This window comes from Vicia villosa, linkage group LG1, assembly GCF_029867415.1.
Source record: "Vicia villosa cultivar HV-30 ecotype Madison, WI linkage group LG1, Vvil1.0, whole genome shotgun sequence".
NCBI classification, from domain to species: Eukaryota; Viridiplantae; Streptophyta; class Magnoliopsida; order Fabales; family Fabaceae; genus Vicia; species Vicia villosa.
Window position 1 is genome coordinate 123,223,980 of NC_081180.1, and position 27,915 is coordinate 123,251,894.

The 27,915-nt window shown below is 35.8% G+C and overlaps 1 protein-coding gene and 1 pseudogene across 1 annotated transcript; one reads left to right on the plus strand and one right to left on the minus strand.

Annotated features, from left to right (window-relative positions):
* Positions 1-1,352: 1,352 nt before the first annotated feature.
* Positions 1,353-3,334, minus strand: LOC131616049 (uncharacterized). Its single transcript, XM_058887280.1, has 3 exons — positions 3,143-3,334; positions 2,931-3,021; positions 1,353-1,747 (listed from the first exon to the last, which is right to left on the minus strand). Exons 1-3 carry the CDS (start codon positions 3,210-3,212, stop codon positions 1,642-1,644), a joined length of 267 nt encoding a protein of 88 aa, XP_058743263.1. The 5' UTR covers positions 3,213-3,334; the 3' UTR covers positions 1,353-1,641.
* Positions 3,335-14,521: 11,187 nt separating this feature from the next.
* On the plus strand, positions 14,522-26,202 carry LOC131644068 (protein argonaute 10-like; annotated as a pseudogene).
* Positions 26,203-27,915: the final 1,713 nt, after the last annotated feature.

Sequence of the window (27,915 nt, forward strand, 5' to 3'; positions counted from 1 at the left end):
TACAGCAGGATAGGTAGAACGAATAGGCGAGGCGGATTTTGACGGCCGACAGATTTTGGCGGGGCGAGCATTGGCGGGACGGACTTTGATGGGCGGCGGACCTAAAATCTCAATTCAACTCGCCATTTTATGGCGGGTGCACGACCCATTTTGCCACCCCTAGTATAAGGCATTGAAAAGCAAGTTAATATAGTTTAAATTGTATAAATATTATTATACAGTGAAGATTGTATTGATATTTTTATAGGGCTGTGATTTTTTGTTTGTTTTTGAATCAATGTAAAGATAAAAACAATTATGTACAAAGGTGATCAAACTAATCCAACCCCCCCCCCCCCCCAAAAAAAAACTATACCATTAAGGCAGCTATGTGATGTTTAATTCCTTTGGATTGCCATCCTCTATACACCATACAATCTATAATGCTATCAATAGTATTATCCAAAAACCATCTCATTTTTGTGATGCCATAGTCTCTCTGCAAAGGCCAATTCCAGCACCCTGGCTCTCCACCCTTTTTTTATAGATGGCCTACTGCAACACTCCTTTCCATATTTCCATATGTCATGAGTAGGGTTGTGATTTTACTGACACTTATCTATGTTATGTCATGTTAGATTATGTCCATGCTAATTATATTAAGTTATATTCATGTTATATTAATTTTATATAATGTTAAAAACATAAATAAAAAAAATAAAAAACACTATTGGCCTACTGAATATCTTGAAATATTTGGGAACAAAAAATTATAAACATACTGACATTTTTATTTTTAAAAAACCGTTAGAGACGCATAGTTTTCTATCTTTTTTTTAAGGACAAAAGTTAGGTACAATTTCTTAGGTATGATTCTTATTATTTTCCAATGAAAATCTAACAAATATATTTAAATATTATTTATTGAGTGAAAATAGAAGAAATTTACATACGTGTAACATGAAATTATATACTTGTCACATTTTACACCTAAAAAATTGTACCTAAATTTTGTCCTTTTTTTTAAATAGCACTAAAAAAAACATTAAAATTGATAATGTAAAAATTCGATAAAAACACATTGTTTTATTCAATTTTTTTAAACGAAACTAAAAAATCGGTAAAAATGCATTCCCTTTCACCCTTCTCTTACTGCCAAATACCTAATTTCGGTTCAGCATGCTGATTTTAGATTGGATATTTTCAAAAACATGAAATATGAGTTCACAACGTTCTCCCAAGTTTAACCCAGAATCTTAATAATAAGGGAGAGTTCCACCATGGCCACCGAGATAAACAACTCGTGTGGTTAACAAACATTACTTTAGAAGAGAAAATAGTATTCAAAAATCAATTGATACTACATAGAGAGATACATAACAATCACATATTTCTCAAAAGCCAACTTTCACATCAATAGTTGATAGCCATTATTTCACCCTTTAAAATGAACAAAAATGATATTATACTAAAACTAATCCAATCGGATTTGCAACAAGAAATATTCCCCAGCAAGTAAAAATTTCATCATAGTATTTTATTTCTACCCTAATTTGCAATCCATGTGATTCTACTAGAGACATCTCAGATACAAAGAACCGCTAGTATAAAGAATTCCATAACCCTGGCTGCGTTCAATTCAACGCCTAGAATCCGGTCAGTTCAACGCCTAGAATCCCTTGCAGCCCTTTCATCAGACTTGTGATCATAATATTCTACCAATGCAGCTCCGGCTAATGCTGCAAGTGTAAGACCCTGAGCATGCAACCTGAAACAAAATAGCCCAAATAGATCAGAAAAAAGTGTAAGCTTGAAATTGTGCAGGGTGTCTTAGAGCAACTTCAAAGAAAACAAATCACCCGTTAAAAAGTGAAATTTTAATCTGAATTCTGAACATATATGAAATAAAACTATCAAGTTCACCATACAGACATCTATACTGGCTAGGAAAATAACCTCATCCTTTAGGGTTTTGAATATGATACATTGTTTTCCACTCCATTTCCATGCCCATCTAATTAGTAATGATGGCTTAGCCATTTTTTTAATGACAATACTTTATCTCTTTGGTGTTATTTGTGTTGAATTGTCGGTAAACAATTGATGAAACAGGAGATAAAAAAGAGAATGACGGAATAAGCATTGTTTCAAAGCAATAAAAATTATAATCAATCCATGCCCTATAATCAAGCAATAAGTTGCCTTTTCCCATTGCCATTCAAGAACTAGGAACGAAAGAGATCATATCTGATATTTCAATTGTTCTAGCTGATTTTTATTATTCACTTGAAGGGAAAAGTTGAATTAGCATCATGAGACAAAACGAAAAACAAGGGAGATACAATGCGAGATGCATAAAGAAGCACAAGTAAATCAAGGAAACACACTGCTTACGCACAAATGATTTGGGAAAAGTGTAACTTAATGCAAAACACAATATTTCTTCCGAGTTTTTTCTGGAACCCAGGTAGTAAAACTTTCGAAAACTCAAACACAATGTTAACAATAGAATTTACATACTCGGATTCACTTTTATGAGAGGTAAAATTGATTTGAAACACATTGATTTAAAAAATTTGAATCATAACATTGATTTTGATACAACTTGTTTGGAGGGAAAGCAGTTGTAACCCCAAAAAAATACTAACTTGAAGTTGAGATTTATTGCAAGCAAATCTAACCTCAACTTAATTGTTCGATTATCTTTTACCTAAATGTATAGATTCAACTCATTAATCAAAATCAAATACCAGAATCAATACATTTAAAACCAATTTTTCATCCGAAACTAATCATGCAAAAGTGAAAATCACAGCAAAAGAAACCAGCACAACATATCTTCATGGAACAAAATCAATCCAATTGTAAAAGCATAACAAATCCAGATAATCTGTATTCAATTGAAAACAAAAGAAAACCCTAATTAAAAGAATTTGGGAATGGTAACAAACCTGGCGTGAATGATTTTAACACTGGTTTTCATATTAGGTCGAGACCAATTGTACGCAATTGAACCCGTAATACCACTAAGCCACAAACAACCTGATCACAAATATCACACAAATCGAAGAAAAAAATTAACATTATACAATGACCTAAAATCAATTGTTAATAAAAATTACATGCAACAGGAAAAATAAAAGAAAAATATTGAAAAAATTACCAACAGTACGGAGTTTGTGTTGAACAATCCATTTCCTGATAGATTCGATTTGTGTTTGTGCATCCGCCATTGTAGAGTTCGAGAGGGAAGGTGGAGAAAAATGAAAAGTTTTGAAGGAAGAGAAAATAAGAATGTGGTTAGAGAAGAGGTTTTTACTTTTTCGCCTTTATATATATATTGTGTGGAAATTTTGGTTGAGAAAAAACAAGTCAAATGAGACGTTCTTTTTTTATTTTTGAGAGGGAGTAAAATGACAAGTTGTAATTGAAAACCGGGTTGGTGACGTGGCGGAACGAGGTTTAGCGTTTATGTTAAGCATGTGATTAGGAGAAGAGATGGTTTAGTGAGTTAGATGCATTGTACTATTTTGTAGTAGCACACTGTTTATTAGGCAAAACCACCTTCGTTTTTCTTTTCTGGTACTAGTACGAAAAAGGAATCAAGAAAGAAAGCAATAGAAAACATTATTACTTACCCCCAACAAATATATATTCTAGTGACGGCGTTTTTGAAGTATGGACAAACTTTGAACTTTTTTTTAATATGGTGGACTAAGTATAATTTTTTTTTTTGAATTTATACTTTTGTTAGACACCATATTCTTTTTTTAACACTATATTTTTATATTTTCAATATTAATAGACATTTTGTTTTTTAAGGTAAAATATTTATTTTAGTTCTTTAACTATATTCTTAAATTTAGATTAGTCTTTTAATTCTTTTTCGTGTCACTTTGATTGCTTAATTTCTAAAATATTTTATTTTAATTTTTTTTATCTAATTAGAGACGGATTTAACGATCAATTTTAAAAAAAAAATCGTCACTAATTAGACAAAAAGACTAAAATGAAATATTTTGAAAGTTAAGGGACAGAATTGACACGAAAAAAATAAGGGGCCAATATGAATTCAAAAATTATAGTTAATAGACCAAAATAAATATTTTGTCTTTTTTTTTTTTAATATTTTGTTCCTTTCGACTTCATGCTTAATAAATAGTATATTTTTTAATTTCTCTCTTGATAGCATATAAACTCGAGTATATAGTGATTAGGCCGAGTATGAATTTGGCCATAGAGTGACCTCAACATAAATAGGTTGTCTCAAAACATGCACATCCAATTGATAGTTGATACACTTTACTATTCATACATAGCTGTAAGAGTATATTCACAGTCATAAAAGGTTGGTCTAAGACAAAAAAAAATAAGGGGCTTGTTGTTGAACAAAAAATAAGTTTCATAATTATTGTATTCGTAAAGATTGATGACTTTAAAGATCGTTCAACCATTTTTAAGATGCTAAGTATGTTGTTCCTTTTTTGATTGACTCCATTAAGCAAAGCAAAATCTGGAGAAGCGTTGAAGATTGCGCAGTTGTATCAAGTTGTTTTTCTATACATAAGGGACACATACTGGACGCGATGTTCCAACATGTGTGTATGATATTTGGGTCTTGTTCAACGGGCCAGAATGTTGCGTTTTGGAAGAATTTTTATTGAAGATTCAATTATATTTTAGGCTAAATTACAGTTTTGGTCCCCCTGTTTTGGTATTCTCACGATTTTGGTCCCTCCATTTTCTTTTTAAACAGTTTTGGTCCCCATCCCAATTTTGTTCATGAACAGTGCATGATACGTACATGAACAGTACATGACCGTACATGAACAGTACATGAACAGTACATGACCGTACATGAACAGTACATGAACAATTGGATCAAAATTGGGATGAGGGACCAAAACTGTTTAAAAAGAAAATAGAGGGACAAAAACTGTGAAAATACCAAAACTGGGGGACCAAAACTGTAATTTAGCCTATATTTTATTGCTTTTGTTTAGCAATATGATTATATGATTTGTTGGACAACTGTGAATATTAAATCATATTTAAATGGAAATCTAAATTTGAATTTGAAACAAACCAAATCATATCTTTTTGTTGGAGAGATTTATGGAACAAATCATATCCAACTGATTGTGCAACTATTATGGACTAAATCAAATCAAATATCCAAAAAGAAAAACCTATGATTCTTTGCTACACAAGAAACTCAAAACCTACATTGGAAAGCAAGCAATACGTTGAAGATCTTTAGAGTGCTAGGGTTTATTGGAGTCCTTGTTATTGTTGTATGTACACCACACTATATTTTAGTAACTTGGAATAATTATAGGTTTGTATAGTTGAGTTGTAATTTAACGTTCATTCACATTGAATGAGGTTAATCACTAGGATTTAGTGATTGAGAGAAAGTGAAATGAGATCTCATATTTAGGGGGTCTTACGTAGAAATTCATTGGATAGTGTTAGGAAGAGACATTGAGTAACATAGAGCTTGTTGTTCTTATAAGACTGTATGTACTAAGCTACAAATGTTGAATTTCCTTTCTTGGGTTATAAGCTAACTCTTCAGACGTAGGTGTTGCTGCACCAAACTAGGTTACCAATTATTGTGTTCTTTATTGCCTTTCTTCTTCACCGTCTTGTAGAAGTTAGTTTGTGTTAATTGTGGTGATTCTAGTTTAACTTGTCGAACCAGTTGTCTAGGACATCGCGTTCGACATCTGTCCATTGAAGAACTGAATTTCAATCAGCATCAAATCAGGCACCCTAGCCTGTTGGGTGAGCTCCAAACAAGAATTTTTTTCTCAAATGTACACAATGAAGGATGAAGGATCAACCCACAAACCATCTATTTTGGATAGCACCTACTATTATTATTGGAAGTACATTATGGTTACCTGGATGACTAGTTACGGAGGGACCATTTTGTTTTTTCCTCAAATCCATGGGCAACAAAGCATGGAAAGTTGGATAAAAGGGTGGAAACATCTAGTGGTTACTTCTGAAGATGGAACTACTAGCTTGAAACTATAAGCTGAATGGACTGATGTTAGAAATGATGAAGCTATTGGAAACTTCAAAGCTCTAAATGTTATATTCAATGGTGTGGGTAAGAACATGTTCAGGTTGATCAACACATGTTCAAAAGCTAAATAAGCATGAGAGATTCTCAAAACTGCATATGAAGGCACGTCCAAATTTCGTATGTCAAGGTTGCAACTCTTTACCAATAAGTTTGAGAATATGAGGATGAATGAAGACGAATCTATCTGTGAATCCCACATCAAGTTGTGTGATAGTGTTAACACCTCTTTTGCCTTAGGTGAAAAGATATCTGAAGAAAAGCTTGCCAGAATTTTTTCCAGATCATTGCCTAAGAGGTTTAATATGAAAGTGACTGCAATTGAAGAAGCTCGGACCTGAGTAACATTAAGGTTGATCAACTATAGGTTCCTTATAAACCTTTAGGATGGTCGTATATGACATTGACCGAAAAGAAGAACAAAGGGATAACCTTTGTTTTTAACACTAAAGAAAACGGAGGTCATATGTGACAAAGAAGAAAGCTTGTTGGATGTTATAGTCCTTATTGGGAAAATTTTCAACAATTCCTATTATATGGGCAGAAAGTGGATGACAAATGTCCAAGACAAGAAGTTCGACATCACTCCCCTGAACAAAGGCATGAGTGAAGACAAACTATTGGTGGCAAGGGTACTCAGTGCTTTAAGTGTGAAAGCTTTAAACACATTAAACCAGATTGTCCTACCTTTCTGAAGAAGAAAAAAAAGAGATTATTCATCACTTAAATCTTGATTATGATAATGAAAGTGAAGGAGAGCTTCCAAACAATGCGATGGCTTATTCTTGAAGACATGAGTCTAAAGATGAGTCTAGTATTTAAGACCTGACTAAAGAATAGCTTGATACATCATACATGATCCTGCACACCAAATGGAAAGAAGCATGCTTAACAATAGACTACAAGAAGAAAACCATGGGTGGACTCTAGAAGGAAATAAATAAGCTTGCCTCAACCATCACATGTGTAGAAAAATAGGTTTTGTCTCAAAATTCCAAACTAGGAAACATGATACAATTTGAAAGTAATTTGCTTGATGGAATGATAGAGTATGTAGAGATTTACAAAGACATAAATAGAATAAATTTTGGGACGAGCATGAAAGAGAAAAACATGATGATTCACTCAAAGAAGGTTGTTCTTCTTGAAATGAAGACTAAGGTTCTGAGGATGGACCATAAGTTAAGCATCGTGTGAAACATGTGTCACCTCTTCATAATAGTAACAAGAAACTGTTGTTGCACCCTGATTTTTACCCTGCGATTCCAATTCATTTGCATTGTCGCATTTTATTTGATTATTCTTTATGTTTACTAACCATTAATTCAAAATTGCAAAAATATGTCTGGTTTCTCTTTTATTTTTGTTACAGGGACTGAATCGAGGAAAAGACGGAATTTACGAGATAATTCGACCTAAAGTCAAACGTTTCGAGACAGTCCCGATTTGAGGTTTAAAGTTTCATTGTCTTCATTTTAATATCACCATGATTTTATGTTAAATTTTAGTTTTAATTTTTAAACTTTAATTCAAAATCAAAATTTGGATTATTGTTAAGAATTAAAATTAATATTTGATTTAAAATCATTTTTTTATGTTATTAATTTCTTTTTCATTTTTTTATTAACCATTTTCTTTTATTATTTCTATCACTATTATTTCCTTTTATTTTTATGACAAAAGAATAGTGATTGCAAGAAGTTCAAGTTGGGGACCCACACAAGCCAAGTTCACGTTTCCAGCAAGTTTCAGATTTCCAGCCAGCTTCAAAATCAAGTTCACATTACATTCATTTTCGGATTCAAATTCAAAATAGTTCACGCATTTCACACTTTCATGGCAAACTCAAAACAAATTCTCAGCTCAATCCTGACCATACATTTGAATTTAATCAAGGGTTGAAATTCTTCAGAAGTGATTCACACGGATCCATCCCAAATCTCCCTCCAAATTGCAACAGAAAACTTCAAGTATCTTGGCTATAAATACAGATGCAACTACACAGAAAAAGGGGAGGAGAAAAAGTATTGTTATGCTGCTGAAATTCTACCAGACAATTCTCCTCCAAACTTTGACTCAAAAATCACAAAATGCATACTAACTTTCATAATCACCACACAAAATTCTGCAGAATATTCATCACCTCTTCATAACCACAAATCTGTAGAATCATAACACCATCAACAAACACCTTCACCACTTGCCTTTTAATCACAACTCAGAATTCAACATTCACAGATTCACGTCCAAACAACACCGCAGCATCAACCTTCATCTGTAAGAACCAACCTGCATATAATCCACATCAGATCTTCATCACTTGTTAGACTATGCTAGGTTAACCTTAGATCTAGGAATTGCATAAAAAGACAATAAGATAAAACAACTTTTCTTCTTACTCCATAATGAGAAACATACAGCATATATAGTAGGGTTTACTACACTAATTGGGCCATGGGCCAGCAACATAAATAAATACTACTTCATTCTTTACTAATAATTATACTAACGACACCCCCTTGCATTAAATAAAGTCTTTCAACTTAATGGGCCTGTTCCTAATTCTGCTGGGTCTTGCATTCTTCATAACATTACTATTGGGCCCAAAAAGAACCTTGTCCTCAAGGTTCAAAAGTGGTGTGGGCGGAACAGCAAGCTGGATTGGGCCGGAATTGGTTGTCTTCGCAGCAGGCCCACTCGGTGGGGACACATTGTGAGCTGGAACCGAAACAGCTGTAGGGGCACACGGTTTTGAAGTGCCTTTAGTGGGGTGGGAGACAGCTGTCTTGATCCAAGGATTTGGCTCGTGAAAAGAGGGGGAAAAGATCACTGGAATCTCCACAGGATAAGATGAAATCCGCGAAGTGGCTTCTGATTGGGCGGTGGGAGATAAGTGGATACCTTGGGCAGAGTGTCCAGCTGGATCTTGGAAGTTGTTCTGTGAGCTAGCTTTTTGAACGGTACTTTCCAAATAACGTATACTTGTTGCACTTGTCTGAGAAAGAGGAGAGTTAAGTACACTAAGTCTTTTATTTACTTTCACATTTTCCACTTTCTGAGTCTTTCCGGTTTCCTTTCTCTCCAAAACACCCTCATTCTGCTCCTTGTTTTTCCACTTCTTCTCCTTCTGAGTTTGAAAGTTCAATCGGTCGCGAATGGAACACATATGTTCTTCACCATTGTTCTTCTGACTCTCCTCCGATCTACCAGGTGACACAGTATTTAAGGAAGGTTGTTGCGCGCTAATGTTAGAATCGTGTATGCTGTTTGCCTTAACGTTACTGTTTTGTTGCAGGGAATCGGTGAGATCGTGACTGTCATCTGAGAACCTGACCAGATCTGGAAGCGGAAGTGGAGTAAGTTCTGTTGGAGGTGACGAACCGTGGTACGCTTTCAACATAGATATGTGAATCACTGGATGGATCCGTGAGGACGACGGAAGATCTAAGAGGTAGTTAACTTCACCCACCCGTTTGATAACTCTGAACGGACCGAAAAACCGTTGCGAGAGTTTCTGAGAAGCGCGACGGAACACGGTGGTTTGGCGGTATGGCTGTAGCTTCAGCAAAACAAAATCTCCCTCTTGAAAGGTAACCTGTCTCCGTTTTGTATTTGCTTGCTTCTCCATGGTTACTCTGCTTTTTGTGAGATGTTGTTTGAGTTCCGTAATGACTTGTTGTTGATGTTGCAGAGTCAGATCCAATGATGGTTCGGTTGTTGAAACCGTGACATAGTCGATGAGGTTCGGTGGATCGCGTCCATACAACGCTTTAAAAGGAGTCATCTTTATAGCTGTGTGGAACGAAGTGTTATACCAGTATTCCGCTAAATGCAAAAACTTGTGCCACTGCCGAGGGTGATCTCCAGCCAAACAACGTAGGTACGTTTCTACTGAACGATTAACCACTTCTGTCTGTCCGTCGGTCTCTGGGTGATAAGCTGTGCTATATTTCAGGGTTGTTCCTTGCAGCTTGAAGAAATGTTTCCAGAACTTGCTCAAGAAAAGAGGATCACGATCTGAAACTATGGACTTTGGTATTCCATGGAGGCGGAAAATTTCCACAGTGAAGCGTGCTGCCAGATCCTTGGCTGTGAAGTGTGTTGGCAGGGGAATAAAGTGCACAAATTTGGTTAAGCGATCGCAGATGACCCATATAACCGTATGACCAAAAGAACTGGGTAAGTTTGTTATAAAATCCATAGTTAAATCCTCCCAAACTTTGTTCGGAACTGGCAAGGGTTGTAATAATCCTTTCTTTTTTTGTGTTTCATATTTGTTGTATTGGCAAGTAGAACAATGTTTGACCATCTCTTTCACATCAAGGTACATTCTGGGCCAACAGAAAGAAGACCGAAGCCTTGCCAACGTTGCTGCAACACCAGAATGGCCAGCTTCTGGCGTATGATGATGAGCTTGCATCAGACTCAGGCGCAACTGCTGTATCTCAGGTATAAAGACACGATCCTTATAGTAAAGTAATCCCCTTGTCAAACGAAAATCGTTTTCTGTTTTCTGCTGTGTGAGTTCTTGAACTAAATTCTGACCAACTGTATCTGATCGGTAAAATTGCTGTAAGGTGCAGAATAAGTCTGGGGTTGGTGACGATAAAGATAACAAGAGAGGCTCCTGAGCTGTGAACTTCCGACTCAACGCATCTGCAACAAGATTCGATTTCCCAGGTTTGTAAAAAATTTCAAAATCGAAACCTTGCAATTTCGCCGTCCACTTTTGTTGTTCAGTAGTTTGGATTCTTTGTAACAATAGATCTCTTAGGCTCTTTTGATCTGTGTATATTTGAAATTTCTGCCAAATCAAGTACTGACGCCATTTCTTAACAGCTTCTGTGATGGCCAACATCTCACGCACATACACAGACGCTGCCTGCATTCTTGGACACAATTTCTTGCTAAAGAACGCGATCGGTTGCCCGCCTTGAGACAACACAGCGCCAATAGCTACTCCCGAGGCATCTGTTTCAATAATGAAAATTTTTGTAAAATCTGGAAGTGCAAGAACCGGCATGTCGGTCATTCTGTGCTTCAATTCTGTAAAGGCTTGCTCGGCCTCTGTACTCCATGTAAAATTAGTGGAACGTAACAAATCGGTGAGAGGAGCGGCGAGTGTGGCGTAATTTTTCCCAAAGCGACGATAAAATCCGGTGAGGCCTAAAAAACCGCGGAGTGTCGAGAGAGAACGTGGCTGTGGCCTGTCTATAATTGCTTTTACTTTTTCTGTATCGGGTGCAACACCACTCTCTGAAATCACATGACCGAGGTAATCAATCTGCTTAGCTGCAAACACACACTTAGATAACTTTACAAAGAAAGAATGTTCCTGTAAAAGTTCAAACACTAGCTGCAAGTGAGTTAAGTGGTCAGTAATGTTTGCACTGTAAATTAAAATATCATCAAAAAAAACCAACACAAATTTCCTTAGGTAAGGTCGTAATAAGTCGTTCATAGCTGATTGAAAAGTAGAGGGACCATTAGTTAACCCAAAAGGCATAACTAAGAATTCATAGTGACCGTCAAAAGTGCGAAAAGCTGTTTTATGCGTATCTCTCGATGCAACCCTGATCTGGTGGTAACCGGAGCATAAATCTAACTTAGTGAAAATAGAGGCTGAACCTAGTTCATCCAGTAACTCGTCTATTGTGGGGATAGGAAAACAGTCTTTAACTGTTACTGCATTTAGGGCTCTATAATCCACACAAAATCGCCATGTACCGTCCTTTTTTTAACAAGTAACACAGGCAAAGAAAAGGGGCTAGTGCTGGGAGTGATAATGCCATCTTGCAGCATTTGTTGTATTAAAACTGTCATTGCGTCTTTTTTTGAGTGTGGATAGCGGTAAGGTTTAACATTGATGGGGGAGGTGTTTGGTAATAAGTTGATATGGTGATCATGTGGTCTAGGAGGTGGGAGGCCTTTTGGAGGGTGAAAAATAGATTGAAATTGTGTGATTAGTGTTGTTACTTTTGAGGGAAGGGCTTTATGGATATTTGTGAGGTCAAGATTTTGGGGTTGGGTTGGAGAGTCAATAGGTTCCATTAGCATTAAATGGAAAGAAGCAATGGCATCGGTGTGGATGAGGTGGCGCAATTGATGATAAGTGGTTTGGGATGGTGAAAATTTAGTGTTTCCGGTCAGTGTAATGCTTTCATTTTGATGCTGGAAAGTAAGTGATGGAATTGAGAAATCCGCTTGAATGGGACCCAAAGTTCTAAGCCAAGCCATTCCCAAAACTAAGTCTGCCCCCTCGATTGGTAACAAGTAAAAGGGTAGTGTAAAAGGTTTGTTTTGTAATTGTATTTGAACATTGTGGCAAATTCCCTCACATTGCAAATGTGAGCCATTTCCCACCATCACCGAGAATTGAGTAATTGGAGTAGTTTTGAGATTAAGATGATGAGCGATTCGTGGTTGCATGATGTTGTGGGTGCTTCCTGTGTCGATTAAAACCATCACTTGGAGACCCCCAATCAGTCCTTGGAATTTGAGTGTTTGAGGGCAAAACTGTCCTGTTAGTGCTTGTGGGGAGAGTTGAAAGTAAGTGTCAGCCAGCTCCTGTTCCTTATGAGACTCATCCATATCCACAATCTCAATATGATCATCATTAATTTCCTCATCAGCCAATAAAAGAAAAAATCTGCTAGTAGAACACTTATGACCTGTCACAAATTTCTCATCACAATTAAAACAGAGCCCTTGTGCGCGGCGCTCTTGTAGTTGGGCTTGGGTAAGTTTGCGAATGGGGAAAGTGGTTTGGGCTGACTTGGGGTGCAGCGAATTGGATTGGGTCTGTTAGGGTGAGGGTTTTGTGGGCTGATATGGAGAATTAGTGTGGTTCGGTTTGGGGTAGGAAGTAGAAAAAAGTTTGGGGAGTTTTGGTCTTGTGTCTTTAAGTTTAGATTCAATTAATTTTGCAAGCCCAATAGCTTGAGAAATTAAAGTAGGCTTGTGCACAGCAAGTTCATTTTGAATATCTGATTGTAAACCAGAAATAAAACAATTTAAAATTGCGTCCGGTGGTAACCCCATAACTTTGTTACCCAACTGTTCAAATTTAGTTTGATACTCCATAACAGAACCAGTTTGCTTTAATTTAAATAGAGCAGCTTGATGGTTTTCATAAGTGGATGGGCCAAAGCGTAGCTCCAATGCTCTTGTAAATGAATACCAATCACTAAGCAAATAATTCTGGTGCATCCATTTAAACCAACCTAGAGCATCCCCTTTCATATAAAATGAGACAAGAGCTAAACGATTTTCTGGTGGAAGATTGTAAAAACTAAAATACTGTTCTGCTTGAAATAACCACTCTAACGGTTCAGATCCATCGAATAGTGGCAGATCTAACTTAGGTGATCTAAAAGTAGGTAATGGTGGTGCTTGGGACAGCTGGTGGTAAGGTATTGTATGGGTAGGTGTAGGGATAAATGGGGTATTGGGAATAAACGCTGAGTGAGGTTGTGATAAAGGGGGATATGGGTTAAAAGGGGTTGATGGGGGTGCTGACGTCACTACGTTGGCTGCTGACGTCACCACGACAGCTGGTTGGGGGGTGGAATTTTGGTGGCTGGTGGGTGTTCTAAGAGGTGAGTGTGCTGGTGTAAGAGTATGTGTGAATGGGGGAGAACCAAATGAAATTGTAGAGGAATTTTGTGCAATACCTGAAGGTGATGCAGATTGTGCAGCAACATTCGTCACCCTAGGTAGTTTGTCTTGCAGACCTGCCTTTTGGATGGCAGCCAAGATAGCTTCAAATTTTGAAGCTTCATCTTCTTTTTCAGAATTCAGCCTTGTATGAATCTCCCCTACTTGCTGAGCTATAGATGCTGAAAGTTGAGCAAACCTCACATCTATTTGTTCTTGTGTTTCAGCCATAGCATGGGTAAGGTGTTGTGAAGAAATATGGATAGCTTCCTCTATAATCTCTTTAGAAGAAGGGTTTGGAGGTTTAGGTGGAGCCATGGAAGGGTTGAGGGCAATATGATGAAAGCACCAATGTTAGACTATGCTAGGTTAACTTTAGATCTAGAAATTGCATAAAAAGACAATAAGATAAAACAACTTTTCTTCTTACTCCATAATGAGAAACATACAGCATATATAATAGGGTTTACTACACTAATTGGGCCATGGGCCAGCAATATAAATAAATACTACTTCATTCTTTACTAATAATTATACTAACGACACCCCCTTGCATTAAATAAAGTCTTTCAACTTAATGGGCCTGCTCCTAATTCTGCTGGGTCTTGCATTCTTCATAACATCACTCCACTTAAATAAATCTGCAGCAACAAATCAAACGCCGACGCGAGCTTCACTTATGGCAGCGGTTCAGACGCAATCTTCGACAACTCAGCCACGAGTAACTTGCGAATCCGGTTCAGTTTCGTGAAGCGTAGAGGAAGAATACAAGAGGAGGAAGATCGAATCACAGAGCAAAAGGCAATCAAGCTCACCGTGGATTTGTCCCTCCGATAACATTCGGAGTCGGTTAGTTTTCTGATTCTATATGCTTCCTATGACTTTCATCTTTGACTGATCACCATGTATGTTGTGTTGCTATGCTTGAACTGTGTTAGTTTGTAATGCTTGAATCTTATCTCTGTTTGCATTTTGAATGTATCGTGTGGATTTATATGCCGTGATTTTGGTGTTGAGTTTTGTTTGTGTTTTCTGTCGTCGGAATCGATGAAGATTAGCAGAGAGATGAGAGGTTATTTTTGTTGGTTTGTTTACAATATTTGAACCGTATGAACCGCGAGAGTATGAGAACCGAGAGATTAGGAGATATAGTTGAGTCTTGATATTAGAGAGATTTAGGGAGTGCAGAGAGGTAATTGATGAGAGGAGAGATTGAATTGTGAGCGAGGCGTGAATCTGAGTTGTAGCATTCGTTGTTGTTTGTTTGTTTTCGTGTTTATCATGCAGAGGGAGTTTTGACAGAGAGAAGAGAGATAGGTGGGGCGGCCAGCATCATGTTGATTTTAGGGTTTTAGTTGCTGATTCAATATTGGGCTAAGATGGATATAGTAGGCCCAACGATCTTGTTTCCTGATTCAATATTGGGCTAAGATGGATATAGTAGGCCCAACGATCTTGTTTCCTCTCTACACCCCAGCCTGTTGCAAGCTTACCTCCCAGACTGGTTTAGAAAGATTCTAGTCCATGCCATACTCAGCCCATTCCATTTTTAATGCTTCTATTGCATGCAATCTTCTGATTACACCTCCCTTGGTTTTTCAAGTCTTTTTGGGCTAACAGTTTATTAGGCCCAGCGCCCACTTCTTAACTGCACCCCCATTTGCTTGCTCTTTTAAGCCCATTGTGTTATTTCCTTTAAATGTTTCTATATTTTTTTATATTTTATTTTACTAATTGTTTTAATTTCTTATATTTCAAAAATACAAAAAAAACATGCTTCTAGTTTAGATTTTATTTTCAAAAATATTTTAACTTGCTTATTTTCTTTTTAGCCTCTTATTTGTATATACTCATCTTTTATATTTTCATTTCCTTTTAACATGTTTTGTTCGATTTTCTTTTATTTTCTTTTATGCACATGTTAACTCCGTTCCACGACAATTGTATGAGTCTCCAAAGGTCGAGCAGCAGTGGAACGTGACGTTTAACATCACACACACACAAAATCTTTTGAGCCGAACTACGGCTGCTCCGATTCCTTAATCGGGATACGTAGGCATTAGGTCGCGGGGCCTGAACGAGCACAATCTTGTATATATTTTCTTTCTTTTCCCTGCGTTTCTTTTCTCTTCTTTCTTCGTGTGTTTCCCTTTAGTTTTAGGTTTAGATTTTTAGATAACACCCTTAGATTTAGACTAACAAGAGCGGATCCCGTCGAGTACGACGGACGTGAGGAGTGCTAACCCCTTCTCCTTGCGTAACCGACACCCTTACCTGTATCTCTGGGTCGTAAGACCATTGTTTGTTTTCTTTTATAGGTTTTAGTCGATGTTTTCCTTTCCCATTTTTGGGATAAATAAATAATCGATGGCGACTTCATTGATTTCATTTTGATGATTTCGATAAGGCCTTATTGTTACGAACTGCGTGAATATAATCTTTAACTTGATAGTCCATCAAAGCTGAAGAAAAAAGGATACAAGAAAGTCCACACTACTAGCCCCATAACACATGCTACACGTAGAAGTTCCTCAAGTGAATGAATATATTGTGATAGTGGGGGTACCAGACACATGACTATAGAAAAGATGGTTCATGTCACTCCTAGAAATGGAGCAAAGAAAAGAATCAATGTGATCAACATAAACCAGCAAGGTGATCAAACGTGGAATATGAAATTAAAAAAATCTAAACATGGTGTCACCAACAAAGGTGAAAAAGTTCTTATGAAAAAGGTCATATCTAAGGAAGACATAAGGGGTTTGCAAGGTCTCAAGATTGATAAAGGAAAATTTCATGTAAATTGGAACGGTTCGGTTCAGTTCAAGTAAATTTTTACTATGGTTTAGTTTGGTTCAAATCGACTTTTCCTCAGAACCATACCATGAACAGCCCTAGATGTACACAACAACTATTTTAATTAGTGTTTGAACTTAAAGTAAATTTTCACAAGAGTTCAATAATAGAATTAAATATGCAACAACCGTGGTTGTAGGAGGCAACGAGGTTGTTAAATTACAAAATAAGAGAATCACCATTCAAATACTTGGGGCTTCCAGTCGAAGGTAATCATCAAAGGGTATGTGTTTAGAAAGTAATGGTTGATACAATCAAGAGCAGATTATCTTCGTGGAATAAAAATCATCAATCAGTAAATGGGTGCATCATTCTCTTGGAATTCGTCTTGTATGCATTATCATTCTATTATATTTCATTCTTCAAGATCCCGGTAGGTATAGTATCTAAAGTAGAATATCTATTTAAATTTTTTTTATGGAGCGATGGGGTAGAAAGTAAGAAAGTCAATTGGGTCCAATGAAAAAAGTTGTGTCAAGACAAGGAAGAAGAAGGATTGGGTCTAAAATAATTTTTATGAATTGAATTATCGATGAGTGATTCAAAAATAAAAATTAGTTGAAACAAGAAAATAGCTCATAATTTTAAAAAATATAAAATCTTATAGTGAAAAATAACCTTGTGATTGGTTTACATATTTTTTTTTACACACTTAGAGGATTTGAATGCGAGATGTGTGATTAAATTGAAAGTGACTCATGTTATTAATAATTCAATTTGATTAATTTAAAATAAATGTATAAAGTTGATCTAATATAAAATATTTTAAAAAATATTAACTTACACAATAAATCAAAACCATGTGAAAGTAGTATATGTTTAACCGTTTGATTGTGACTCATTCATCCAACCCCCTATCCAAAAGAAATAGACTGTATAATTATAGCAATATACACGACCCTAAATCTACATTCTTAGGCACAACCAATAAGAAAGAGTCTTTTTTTTTTTAATTTATTTTAATTTTAATTTTGTTTTTAATTGAATTCATGGGGTGGTTGAGATTATGAAAGAGAGAGAAAAATCAGTATTTATTTTTTTAATTAATTAAAAATCTATGATTGGTTGTGTGTAAAACAATTTCTTAGGTATGTGTTCACCTAAGAATTTTTCATTAAGTACTTAAATGAAAATTTCGCCTTGTGCACACGTGGATCTGCAATGGTGAAATATGAAAAATCTCGTGCCATAATCAACAAATTTAAAAACGATAGAAGAAGAAAAAAAGGCGGGAACGCTAACCGTTTCTGTAAGGCCCTCGCTCTAACGACTTAGCCGAGCTCTCATTTCCCGCCCAAATCTAACACGCATACCTTCACTTCATTTAAACATTATTCAGAATTCAAAAATCTCTCTCTCTCATCTGTGCATTCAAATTCTCTCTCAACAATCACGATGCTTGCAATCCTCAAGTTAGCGTTCTTTCTTAGATCTGAAGAATCCAGCGGCAAGTTGCAACTGGATGAACGAGAAGATATGGAAGATGAAGAAGTTCTCTCCGAAGCAATCCACAAGCGTATACTTTCTCATCATCCTCCGTGATATTTGTTTTCTTTCTCTCTGTTTTTTTTGTTGAAATTTTTGGCTAGTTATTTAACTAATGCTGTTTTGTTAAACTCTTATATCAAGTTTGAAAAGCATAATCTATAGTAGTTTAATTGTTTCTGAAACGTTTTGTCTCTGATTCACGTGAATATGCATTTTCGCATGATTTCGCAAGGAATTGATGCCGGAGACGTGAAGAAGCTTCAGGATGCAAGGATCTTTACATGCAATGGCTTAATGATGCACACAAAGAAGGTTTAACTTCAAACACATTTCTGATTCGAAGATCTAAGGATCAAATATCTAAGCAGGTTGAATTACTCTGAACTTTAGTCACTTAATTAATTTTGTTATTAATTTTTCCATAGAACTTGACTGGAATCAAAGCTCCCTCAGAGGCTAAAGTCTATAAGATCTGTGAAGCTGCTGAGAAGCTTGTGGTTAGTGATTTTAATATTTGAAATCTAATTTACTTTAGATTGCTATTTCAACTCTTCATAACTTAATCTTTCGATATTGATTTCAACCTCCGTGTGCAGAATTCTGGTTATATCATCGGAAGTGATGCACTGCTCAATGTACGTTGTTTACTTTGCTTCTAGTTTTTTGAATTATGAATTCAATTTTGATTTGTGTATCTTTAACATTATAGATCTTAGTTACTTGTATTTAAGTTAAGAATTTATTTGCGTTATGTTACTGTAGAGAAAGTCTGTGGTGCGTATTACAACTGGAAGCCAAGCGCTTGATGAATTGCTAGGAGGTAGCTTTACAACAAGAATTTCTTGTTTATAGTTTTGCACTTCTCGACTCCTTAATTTTGCCTGTAACTATTTTCTCAAGGAAAAGGTGGAATCGAGATACTGTCAGTTACAGAAGCATTTGGAGATTTCCGGTAAGAATATCGTATATATCTGCTCTGATAGATTATATTTGTATTATGTTTCCGAAGAATTACATTCAAACAATAGGACTTTATATTTTCAGATCTGGGATAACACAAGTAGCTCATACCCTCTGTGTTTCCACTCAGGTTTACTTTTATAATCTATCCTTGGTCATACGTATCAAGTGTTAGTTAATATTAATGGCTAATGAGTATTTGAACCTGTCATTTCAAGTGTTAATTTGCTCTATCCACTTTTTTTCTTAATCACGTGTTTGTATCTCTTATTGTATGCATTCATAGCTTCTCAAACACAATCTTCATGCATATTGAAATGTTTTTTTTATACACTACAGCTGCCAACTAATATGAAGGGAGGCAATGGAAAAGTTGCTTACATTGACACAGAAGGAACTTTGTATGTTTTTAAATACTCTCCGCTTTTAAAAAATTATGATGAATGGCTAGTCCCTCATAATCAATAACTTATGATTGTCTTTCCATTTGATATCTACTTACCAAAGTTTTATGCTCATTCGCACTGTAGTGGACCAGACCGAATTGTTGCCATAGCTGAGAGGTTTGGCATGGATCCAGGGGCTGTATTGGACAATGTATATATATGTGTGTGTGAGAATCATTAATTGGCTCCTGTGGCGAATGTTTTGGAGCTGAATGCTAACAAATTTCTGTTTGTGACTGCATAAGATTATCTATTCTCCTGCCTACACTTACGAGCATCAGTATAACCTCCTTGGCTTGGCTGCAAAAATGGCCAAAGAATCTTTCAGACTTCTGGTAAGATGATAGTTATCTTCAGTTGCAATATGATGAGATGTAGATAGTTGAAAGTATATATTTTATTTTGCAGATTGTGGATTCAATTATTGCTCTTTTTCATGTGGACTCAACCGAAAGAGGAGAGCTTGCTGAACGCCAGGTCTGTCATATGCATGCACCAACAGATTTTTTTATCCTTTCATGTCTTCTATTCTTGAATTGAGGTATTTTTTGCAGCAAAAATTGGCACAGATGCTTTCTCGCTTAATTATGATAGCTGAGGAATTCAATGTTGCAGTTTATATGACAAATCAAGGTAAAAGAATTGACTTTTTTCAGTTGATATATCACTTCGTAGTCCATTAGAATCTTGAAGCTTATCTGCACAATATTTTGTTTGCAGTCATAGCTGATCCAGGAGGTGGTATGTTAATAACTGATCCAAAGAAACTAGCAGGAGGCCATGTGCTACCTCAGGCAGCCACAATAAGGCCAATGAGGAAAGGGAAAGGTGAACAGCAGGTTTGCAAACCAAACCTGCAAGAGGCTGAAACAATATCCTTTACCTCCATAAAATAATCTATTCCTTGAACTTAAAATGACTTGTTTTTAACTTTATAGTTTGCAGGTTTTCTCTTGACAAGAGTTACTTGTTCCAGAGAACACCGGAACTTACTAGGAAATCACAGGCTCCACTGTTGTATTTCTTTGTTATGATTTTTTGTTCTCTGATGGGAACCACACAGGCTTTTCATCACTATATATACGCCCAAACATGGGCTCCCACGTCATGCTATTGGAACCCGTGCAGCTATATGCCTGTACTCATGGAGAACAAATTTGTTCTCCATGGGCTTTGGCCCGCGTTCGAGCACATTCCCAATTGGTACATAGAATGTAACCATCCAGATGGCCAAAACTTGTTCAGTCACCTTACCCGGTAAAATAAAATACATATATATATATATATATATATATGTTTTCTTTTTATAGTTTTATTAAATTAAATTAATAGGTTATGCAATAATTTATGTAGCTTAATGATCCTAATTTGCTGAGGGACATGCATTACTATTGGCCGGGCCTTCGCATGCTTGATTTCCAATTTTGGGAATATCAATGGTGGAGACACGGGACTTGTTCCCATTTAGAGAAGACTACTTAGGCTGCTTATGCTATACAAGTTCATTCATCAATTGATGTTTTCAATGCAATGCCAGATCGCGGGATTCATCCCATACCTCATACATTTATACCATATCAATTTCATTCGCGAGAACGGCTAAAAAGAATAATAGGAGAGCATTTCCCTGAGGTAGGTGCTGCAGAACCTGAATTGATTTGCAAAGGTTTTAAAGAACTGGAAGAAATTCGACATTGTATCAGCAGAGTTACTGGGAATTACATTAATTGTAATACTCGAGGGAATTGCGGAAATTGGTTCTAATTTGTGATCTATAGGTCACAAAAAAAAAACAACTGCAACCACATCTGATGAAAGTAAGCTTACAAATCTCTAAGAAAAGATCGATATCTTCACCATGTTCAGAACATTGTAGATAGGGATTACAGGCTCCAGATTAAATTCCTACAAAAAAAACATTGCATTAGATATCAAAAATTTTCTTTCTGCACTCATGATAATGAGCCGGCCGACTAGTACCCCGCATATGGAAAGAATCCATAGCTAAGGAAAATAACATTATCCAAGATTATCTACCCTTCTTTTGCTGCATTGTTGAGCTGAAGCTTGGTTATCGTGCTGTTCTGAACATGGTGAAGATATCGATCTTTTCTTAGAGATTTGTAAGCTTACTTTCATCGGATGTGGTTGCAGTTGTTTTTTTTTGTGACCTATAGATCACAAATCGGAACCAATTTCCGCAATTCCCTCGAGTATTACAATTAATGTAATTCCCAATAACTCTGCTGATACAATGTCGAATTTCTTCCAGTTCTTTAAAACCTTTGCAAATCAATTCAGGTTCTGCAGCACCTACCTCAGGGAAATGCTCTCCTATTATTCTTTTTAGCCGTTCTCGCGAATGAAATTGATATGGTATAAATGTATGAGGTATGGGATGAATTCCGCGATCTGGTATTGCATTGAAAACATCAATTGATGAATGAACTTGTATAGCATAAGTAGTCTTCTCTAAATGGGAACAAGTCCCGTGTCTCCACCATTGATATTTCCAAAATTGGAAATCAAGCATGTGAAGGCCCGGCCAATAGTAATGCATGTCCCTCAGCAAATTAGGATCATTAAGCTACATAAATTATTGCATAACCTATTAATTTAATTTAATAAAACTATAAAAAGAAAACATATATATATATATATATATATATATATATATATATATATATATATATGTATTTTATTTTACCGGGTAAGGTGACTGAACAAGTTTTGGCCATCTGGATGGTTACATTCTATGTACCAATCGGGAATGTGCTCGAACGCGGGCCAAAGCCCATGGAGAACAAATTTGTTCTCCATGAGTACAGGCATATAGCTGCACGGGTTCCAATAGCATGACGTGGGAGCCCATGTTTGGGCGTATATATAGTGATGAAAAGCCTGTGTGGTTCCCATCAGAGAACAAAAAATCATAACAAAGAAATACAACAGTGGAGCCTGTGATTTCCTAGTAAGTTCCGGTGTTCTCTGGAACAAGTAACTCTTGTCAAGAGAAAACATGCAAACTATAAAGTTAAAAACAAGTCATTTTAAGTTCAAGGAATAGATTATTTTATGGAGGTAAAGGATATTGTTTCAGCCTCTTGCAGGTTTGGTTTGCAAACATGCTGTTCACCTTTCCCTTTCCTCATCGGCCTTATTGTGGCTGCCTGAGGTAGCACATGGCCTCCTGCTAGTTTCTTTGGATCAGTTATTAACATACCACCTCCTGGATCAGCTATGACTGCAAACAAAATATTGTGCAAATAAGCTTCAAGATTCTAATGGACTACGAAGTGATATATCAACTGAAAAAAGTCAATTCTTTTACCTTGATTTGTCATATAAACTGCAACATTGAATTCCTCAGCTATCATAATTAAGCGAGAAAGCATTTGTGCCAACCTATGTTAGGAATTTGGAATTAACTTCAGTGAGAAGCTAGCGTCTGTTGAAGCCCGGATTCTTCCTACCCCTTGGGTAATATGCTCCTCCTTTAGATATAAGTGTTACTAGTTTTTTTATATGCAGTATAAGTGTATATCTAATGCTACGTTTTTCCGTAGGAATTTAATCTGGAGCCTGTTATCCCTATCTACAATGCCAAGCCTGAGCAAGTGGAGAAAACTTTGAAGCATGTTTACCAAGTGTCAACAAACAAAACTAAAGGAAAGGAATTGGAGCTTTTGTTAGCAATATTGCCAGACAATAATGGTTCTCTCTATGGTAAGCTAAGCCAAATGGCTTGATAATAATAACTCTACAACATTGTCATTTAGTATTTAATCACTGATTTAAAAATTGCAAAACTTTCATTTAATCATCTTTTGTTATCAGGTGATCTCAAGCGTATTTGTGAAACGAACCTTGGTATAATTTCACAATGCTGTCTAACAAAGCCTGTCTTCAAAATGACTAACCAGTATTTGGCTAACGTGTCTCTGAAGATCAACGTTAAGGTTTGTTTGCTCTCAAATCAAATCAAAATGCACAATTTCCTTTATATTTGGCTAATAGCGCTCTTTTATTGACTTCTCGGTGCAGATGGGAGGTAGAAAGACTGTTCTTTTAGATGCTGTTAGCTACAGAATACCATTGGTTAGCGACATACCAACCATTATTTTGGGAGCAGATGTTACACACCCTGAAAATGGAGAAGACACTAGCCCCTCAATAGCAGCAGTATTGATCTAACCTTTTTATCTTGTTGTTAAATCCATTGCAATGGTTATTAGGTTTCTTTTGCAACTGATACATGCTTCCAAATCTATATAGGTTGTAGCGTCCCAAGATTGGCCTGAAGTGACAAAATATGCTGGTTTAGTATGTGCTCAAGCTCACAGACAGGAACTTATACAAGATTTAAACAAAACATGGCATGATCCTGTTCGCGGCACAATTAGCGGTGGCATGATTAGGTAATAAGAGTATGATTTTGACTTTGTAAATATTGAATATTGTTATACTTATAGGTTAGTTAACCTTTTTCTTGTGCAGAGATTTACTGATTTCCTATAGAAAAGCAACGGGACAAAAGCCGCTACGAATTATATTTTAAAGATGTTTAATTTAGGATACAATATTTATAATGCATGTTGATGAAAGAGTTAGTTATTGGTGTATTAACAAAGAAATTTAAACAGGGATGGTGTAAGTGAAGGACAATTTTACCAAGCTTTACTTTACGAGCTGGATGCAGTTTAGAAGGTCAATGTCGTCAACTGCTTTCCCTTATACATTTGAAATTCTTTTCATAACAAAAATATGTTCTGATATAAGCAATATATGTGCAGGCATGTGCTTCCTTAGAACCAAACTATCAGCCTCCAGTAACTTTCGTAGTTGAACAAAAACGACACCATACTCGGTTATTCCCAAACAACCATAGGGACAATGTAGCACAGATAAGAGTGGAAATATATTGCCTGGTAATTCAACATTGCTAATAGCTCGTTTGGCCCAACTTTTTATCTACTTTTCTTCTCCTTATAAGGAGATGGAGGGCCAAACACATTTTTCATAAAGCTCTTATGAAAAAAAGTAGCTTTTTTTTAAAGACAAAAAATTGAATAAAAGGAGCTTATAAAAAAGGCGTTGAAACTAACTTTTTCGGAGCTTAAAACATGTGGTCACGGTTCGAATCCCAACGAAAGCACTTTTCTTTAAAAAAAAGGCGTTAATGTAGTAGACGGAAAATTTTCAATCTTTTCTACGGTTCATAACATCTAGAGTTATGTTTTATTTATTCTTTTTTTCTTCTTGTGTTTACATTATCATTTTTGTAGATACTAGTATTGTCCAACTTTTTATTCGTTTTATATATTGTATCTTGTTTTATTGTATAATGATTTTCAATAATAATATTATGAATTTCTTCTACTATATACTAACTTATAGATGTTAATATAACAATTAAATAATACACATTATATATATATATATATATATATATATATATATATACACACACACACACACACACACACACACACACACACGAAACAACTTTTAAATTAAAAATAATTTTTTTAAAATAATCATAACCAAACAACTTTAACTTTATTTTAAAAGCTCTTATTTTTAACTTTAACTTTAAAGTAACTTTTAAGACTTAAAAAAGTTGCATATCTACACAAATTAATTTATGAATTGTTCATTTTTATAAAAAATATTAATTCTCTTTCAGGGACTGTTGTCGATACAAAAATTTGCCATCCGACAGACTTTGATTTTTATCTCTGCAGTCACGCGGGCATTCAGGTAGAACATAGTTTTTTCTCTGTTCTATAACATGTTTTATCATTACGAATGAAGACTGATTAAGATGAGAAATATGGTGCAATGGTATCCATATCAATGCTACATGAAACAGATAGTTTTAAGCACACAAATCTATACAGTAACTATTATTTTCCATACCTATGGATTCTTTCCATATGCAGGGTACTAGTCGTCCGGCTGATTATCATGTTGACGAAAACAATTTCACAGCAGATGGAGTTCAAACTTTGACAAACAATCTGTTATACTATGCTAGGTGCACACGATCTGTGTCCATCCGTAAGCCTTTTTTCCCTATAAAGTGAAGTTTTTTCAGTTTTTCAACATGTTTTGGACAGTCCAAAACTTTAACTGTCTGCAAAATTATGTGCAGTTCCTCCAGCATATTACACGCATTTGGCTGCTTTTCGAGCTCGATTCTATATGGAACCAGTGATGCAAGAGAATGGCTCTACAGCTGATGGAAATTCTAGTCATAGTTCCAAGGGAACAACAAGAGCAGCCTGAGATGTGGTGTTAAGCCATTACCAGCTTTGAAAAGAGAGTGATGTTTTACTGTTAAACTTCTTTAGTTGGCATTGTAAAAAATATTCTCTCTCAATCTTACTGGGTGATTTGTTTCTGTTTTCATTTGCTGGAAGTTCGCTAAGCGAAGTGAGTTCGCTGCAATTTTCGCTTAGCGAAGTGTTGTTTCCTGGTTTTTGCTTTAAAAACAATTTGCACAATGATTTTTATCCTGGTTCGTTGTTAACTAAACTACTCCAGTCCACCCTTGACAAGGTGATTTACCTTAACGGAGGATTTAATCCACTAATCACATAAGATTACAATGGTTTTCCACTTAGAAACACTCTAAGTCTTTTAGAGTATCCTGATCACAACTTGATCACTCTAGGAACACACTGCTTAGATAACCTCTAAGACTTTCTAGAGAATCCGATCACAACTTGATCTTCTCTAGTCCTTTACAAATCAATGTAAATAAATTCTAAGAGTATTACAATGCTTCTTGAAAAGCTATAATCACAACTGTGATATTTCTCTTAAAGTTTAAGCTTAATCTCACTAAGATATTACAACAGCAATGTAGTGAGTTTTATGAAGTTTGAGAGCTTTTGATTTGAACAGCGTTTCAGTATTTTTGCGTCAAGAGTTGTATTCAGCTTCTCTTCAAAACTTCTATTTATAGGCGTTTGAGAAGATGACCGTTGCTTTGCGTATTCCGTACAGCATTGCACTTAATGTTTCACACTTTTGTCAACTACCTTGAGCCTTGCTTTTGCTGTGACTACTGACGTTGCCTTTAATAGCTTCTAACGTTCCTTTTGTCAGTCAGCGTAGCCTGCCATCTTGTACTTGATTCTGATTTGATCTTTTGTAGATACAACGTTTGAATCTTTAGAGTCAATACAGCTTGGTGCAGAGCATCTTCTTGTCTTATGACCTTGAAGTGCTTCTGAGCGTGATACCATGAAACTTCAGTGCTTCTGCTTCTGAACTCATGTTCTTCTAATGCTTCAAATGACCATGTTCTGATTCTGCTAGACCATCTTCTGATGTCTTGCGAGAGCATGTTCTTATGTTGCATACTGAACTTCTTGAGTCAAAGCTTCTGAGCGCTGATTTGTGCATACTCTTTATATATTTCCTGAAAAGAAAATTTCATAGGATTAGAGTATCACATTATCTTATGCAAAATTCATATACATTGTTATCATCAAAACTAAGAATATTGATCAGAACAAATCTTGTTCTAACAATCTCCCCCTTTTTGATGATGACAAAAACATATATAATTGATATGAATTTGCAATCAGAATATCAGACGGCAAAAAGACAATTACATAATTATAGCATAAGCATATAATTATTGAGTGTGAATGTGTCTCCCCCTGAGATTAACAATCTCCCCCTGAGATGAATAATCTCCCCCTGAAATAAATACTGGAAGAATTATATAAATAAAGGACTTCCCTGAGTATTTTTCTTTTCAGTTGAGACGTTCACATAAGCTTATAACTTCAGAACATTCAGAGCTTCTGCTTCTTGCTTCCATAAGACAGCTTCAGAGCTTTGAATTTCTTCTAGAATCATTGCATGCTTGATTGTATCAGAACATTCTTGAATGTACCAGAGCATCATCAGAGCATCTCTACATCCTTAAATGTTTCAAAAACAAACTAGACAACAAGAGTCAAAGCATGAATGAATCAGAACATATAATATGTATCAGAGCATACAGAATGCATCAGAACATAAGATATGTATAAGAACACATAAAATAAATGTATCAGAACATATAAGGAGTGAGAATGTGTTAGAGCATATTCTATCACAAGAATATCAGAACATTCTTCCTTCTTGCTTCTGATTTTTGAAGCTTCACAGCACTCAACTTGCTTCAATTTTCATGAGCTTGTTTCTTTACAAAATTGCTTTTCCCATGGTTTTGCTTCTCATGTTGAGCTTTTTTTTTAGAATGTCTTCAATCCTGCAAAAACATCTCAAAAACATAGAGCTTGCAAATACTGTTAGGAATGTGGAGCCTTACTCCTAGCAACTGATATAATTAATCAAATCAATTATCACATTTTCTCCCCCTTTTTGTCATAACATCAAAAAGCATAAAAGATTCAGATGAAAGAACAAACAAATTAT

What these genes read in the sequence shown, in the direction of transcription:
- LOC131616049 (XM_058887280.1), bottom strand. Translation starts at nt 3,212, where the DNA reads ATGGCGGATGCACAAACACAAATCGAATCTATCAGGAAATGGATTGTT. An exon ending in ACACAAACTCCGTACTGTTG is followed by an intron (nt 3,022 to 3,142) that starts GTAATTTTTTCA and finishes ATTTGTGATCAG; the next exon opens with GTTGTTTGTGGCTTAGTGGT. An exon ending in GTTAAAATCATTCACGCCAG is followed by an intron (nt 1,748 to 2,930) that starts GTTTGTTACCAT and finishes ATTTTGTTTCAG; the next exon opens with GTTGCATGCTCAGGGTCTTA.